The 3,532-nt window shown below is 39.0% G+C and overlaps 1 protein-coding gene across 3 annotated transcripts in view; it reads right to left on the bottom strand.

Annotated features, from left to right (window-relative positions):
- The window catches only part of LOC107740062 (LIM domain-binding protein 1-like), a 35,815-nt gene that overhangs the window by 2,179 nt on the left and 30,104 nt on the right, over nucleotides 1–3,532 (bottom strand). For all 3 annotated transcript variants that reach the window (XM_016552336.1, XM_016552338.1, XM_016552337.1), the window contains 2 exons: nucleotides 2,726–2,801; nucleotides 2,419–2,521 (listed from right to left, as the gene is read on the bottom strand). In XM_016552336.1, the coding sequence (XP_016407822.1) occupies nucleotides 2,419–2,521; nucleotides 2,726–2,801 (179 nt within the window). The remainder of the gene's footprint in view (nucleotides 1–2,418; nucleotides 2,522–2,725; nucleotides 2,802–3,532) is intronic.

Genomic DNA, 3,532 nt, shown 5'->3' with positions numbered 1-3,532 from the left:
GCGGGCAGCTAAGCGTTGTTGCGGAACTCCCTCTGGCTGCGTGAGACGGAGGTCACGGAGCAGCTCACGCTCTGCAGGCTGCAGCCGCTGCTTGTTCACACACAGCCTCAGCTAATGGCAGGGCAAAACAGACCGTTTCGAAAGCGGGATTACGTTTTACCCTACTAGAATTGATGCCGGAAAGTTATCATATTCATAAGTGCAACAAGTCATTTGCATGTGAAAGTAGAAACACGTTCAATTCAGACGAAACTTCTGGGCTGATTATAACGTGCACGTTAACTTTCCTCATGAAATGTGTCTGTGGGTCCGACAATAGCCTCCACGATGTCATATATTCGCTCGTGGCCAGCGCACTCTTAAGCAGTTATGAGCAGCAGGCAGTGCAATATGTGTGAAATCTTTTATTTTTGTTATCACTATGGCCATTTGACTTATAGCAGTGTCCAGTGTTTCCTATACATTGAGTTATTTGTGGCGGCTCATCACAGAATCAAAACTGACCGCCACAAATAGATTTTCCAAAAGGCTTATACTTCGTTGAATAAAATGAGTGCTTCACGTTTCAAAATTAAAATGCAGCGCGGGTGTTTTTATATGAATGTATCTTTTGAGAAGGTGCTTAAGTTTTGAGCCATGTATTATTACTCTAAATTGGGCTACTACTACCATTACTATCTTGAACCCTGCAATAATCATTTGCTCAAACTCACTTTTATGAGATGAATGAGAGAAAAAAAATAAAAAATAAGAAAATCGGCCAAAAAAATCGGCATCATATATCGGCCGCCCTGATTTCGAAATATCGGCATCGGCCGGTGAAAAACCCATATCGGTCGACCTCTACCATTTAGTACTCATGCTCTTCGACAGGTCTGCAGAAGGGCCGAAAGAAGGTGGAAAAAAGATCAGCTGCAAGTTTCATATGAAATACTTAGGGACAATCTGATACAATATCAGAAAGTGCTGAAAACAGCAAAGTTGAAGTACTTCTCAGATCTGATTGAAAAGAACTTTCACAATCCAAGAGCACTTTTTTCCACTATAAATGCCGCTGTTAACCCTTCAGTTGTGTGACAAATATTATACAAATTTTCTGTGGACAAGACCCTCTGTCCCTCCACTCTGCGTCAGTTTGAGTCTGTAACTCTGCCTGCTTTACAAAACATTGTAAGCCATCTTAAACTTTCTGGATCCCACCCCGTGACATTCTTCCTCCACCATTTTTTAAACAAATTTTTGCGGTGATTGGTCCTACTGTTCTAAAGATTATGAACAGCTGCCTTTAAACGGCAATAGTACCAGATGACATGAAGCACGCCACTGTCCATCCACTTCTTAAAAAGCCTAATTTAGATCCAACAGTGCCGACTAATTTTAGACCAGTCTCAAATCTTTCTTGTATGTCTAAAATTTTAGAGAAAATAGTGTTTCACCAAGTACAGAGCTTTCTGCTTAATAACAATACTTTCGAAGTGTTCCAATCGGGTTTTAGGAAAAACCATTCCACAGAAACAGCACTGGTAAAAGTTCTAAATTATATTTTACTGACTCTCGATTCTGGCAAGTCTGCTGTGTTAGTGCTGTTAGACCCGAGGGCGGCATTTTATACAATTGACCATTCTGTTCCGATCTCTCGTTTGGAGCACTGGGTGGGCATTTAGGGAAATGCTCTCAAATGGTTTCAATCCTATTTCAATAATAGAAGGTTCTCTGTTAGTGTTGGTGAATTTACTTTGGATACAGCTCCTCTTACTTGAGGTGTCCCTCAAGGCTCGATTCTCGCTCCGATTGTATTCTCCTTGTATATGCTTCCCCTGAAGTCGGTCTTTTAGAAACATGGTATCTCCTTCCACTGTATGATACCCAAATCTATCTGCCCCGGGACCTAATAACATGGGTTTGGATACTCTGTTGGCTTGTCTAGCAGATGTTAAGGCATGGATGTCCTTAAATTTTCCTCACCTCAATGAAGGTAAAACTGAGATTATAGCTTTTGAACCTTCAGAAGCTGCTACCTCCCCTGGTTTAAATTTTGGCCATTTGTCTTCCTGTGTGAAGCCACTTGTGAAGAATTTGGGTGTGTATTTTGATAGTGCTCTCAAATTTGACAAACAGATTAGTAGGGTAGTCAAAACCAGTTTTTTCCATCTCAGAGTCTTGGCTAAAGTAAAACCATTTCTTTCTTTTAAGGACTTTGAAAGGGTTATTCGTGCTTTTATTTAAACGAGGCTTGATTATTATAACTCCCTTTATATGGATATTAATCAAGCATCTCTTTATCGGCTCCAAATGTGTGAAAACGGTTTCAAAGTCAATCCTGCAATCAATAGACAACTTACAATCAGATCACCTGACACAGATCTTAATATCAGATCTAAACGTCTCTGGATAAAACGCCTGATACATGACACTCACTGTATCGTTTAGGACCGTCCTCCAGACAAAACGTGATGGTGAGCATAGCGTCATCCTCAAAGAATTCAGTAGTGAAAGCGTCCCACCACAGATTATCACACTCCTGAGAGAGAAAAACAGTATGAGATGGCTCTCTGATATCATTCAGCCAGCTGAAGCCGATAGATGATCCTGTGCTACCGTTATAGGGTTTATGTCAGGCATATGAAAAGCATCTTAAATTATTAAAATGTTTAAAGTGCTGATAGTTAAGACTGAGAAACACAGAGCTGTAAATGTAAACAGAACAGCAGAAGATCCGCCTCACCTCTGTCCAGTTCTGAAGTCGTTTGTTGAGTTCAAATATCCTGTAGTCTGTCTGATTCCCATAAGGTGTGTGTCTCCTGAGAAAGACAGACTGTTTTAACACTCAGACACTTCATGAACTCTATAGACCAATTTCAGTGTTTGCAAACAGTGATGACGTTTTTGTGGGCGGAGCCTATCTGGTGGCAGAAAATGACAGTTTTAACGTAGCAGTCTATTCAAGCCATGGAATAAAAGAATAAAAATTTAATTTTGAGTTTATATTTCAAAATTTTTACTTTTTTCTATTATATCTCACAATTCTGGTAATAAAAATCAACTCGTCATTCTTTCTTTTTAGTTTATAATCCCACACTTCTGGCTTTTTTCCCCTCAGAATTGACAAACTCGCAATTGTTGACTTGAATAAAGTTATAAAGTCCGAACTAGGAGAAAAAAAGTCAGAATTGTGAGATAAAATAGGTAAATGTTATGTAAAATGTTATAGGTTTAAATAGTATTTCATGCATGTATTTCAACTGTAGGGCTAATACATTATGTCCCCTATATGAATATTATATAGACCCATTGTTAAAAATCAAATTTATGCTTTAAAAGTAGGGTAATCATAGCAGATTTCATCCATAGTCTGTCCGTTTAAACGTTTGCGTTTAGCTTCAAATGGCATCTTTGACGACAGTGTTATATAAAAATTATTTGCATTCCGATTCTGACATCCAAAGGCACAACAATACATTTTTTCTCTTATTCCATGGATTTTACCCGTTTCCCTCCAATTGTTCCCAGTGTTTTTCTGCCACCACTATGC

The sequence above is a fragment of the Sinocyclocheilus rhinocerous genome, unplaced genomic scaffold (genome assembly GCF_001515625.1).
Source record: "Sinocyclocheilus rhinocerous isolate Xijiao unplaced genomic scaffold, SAMN03320098_v1.1 scaffold1186, whole genome shotgun sequence".
In the NCBI taxonomy this organism is placed as follows: Eukaryota; Metazoa; Chordata; class Actinopteri; order Cypriniformes; family Cyprinidae; genus Sinocyclocheilus; species Sinocyclocheilus rhinocerous.
Note: the sequence above shows the minus strand (reverse complement) of the source record. Positions and strands in the feature narration are given on the sequence as shown.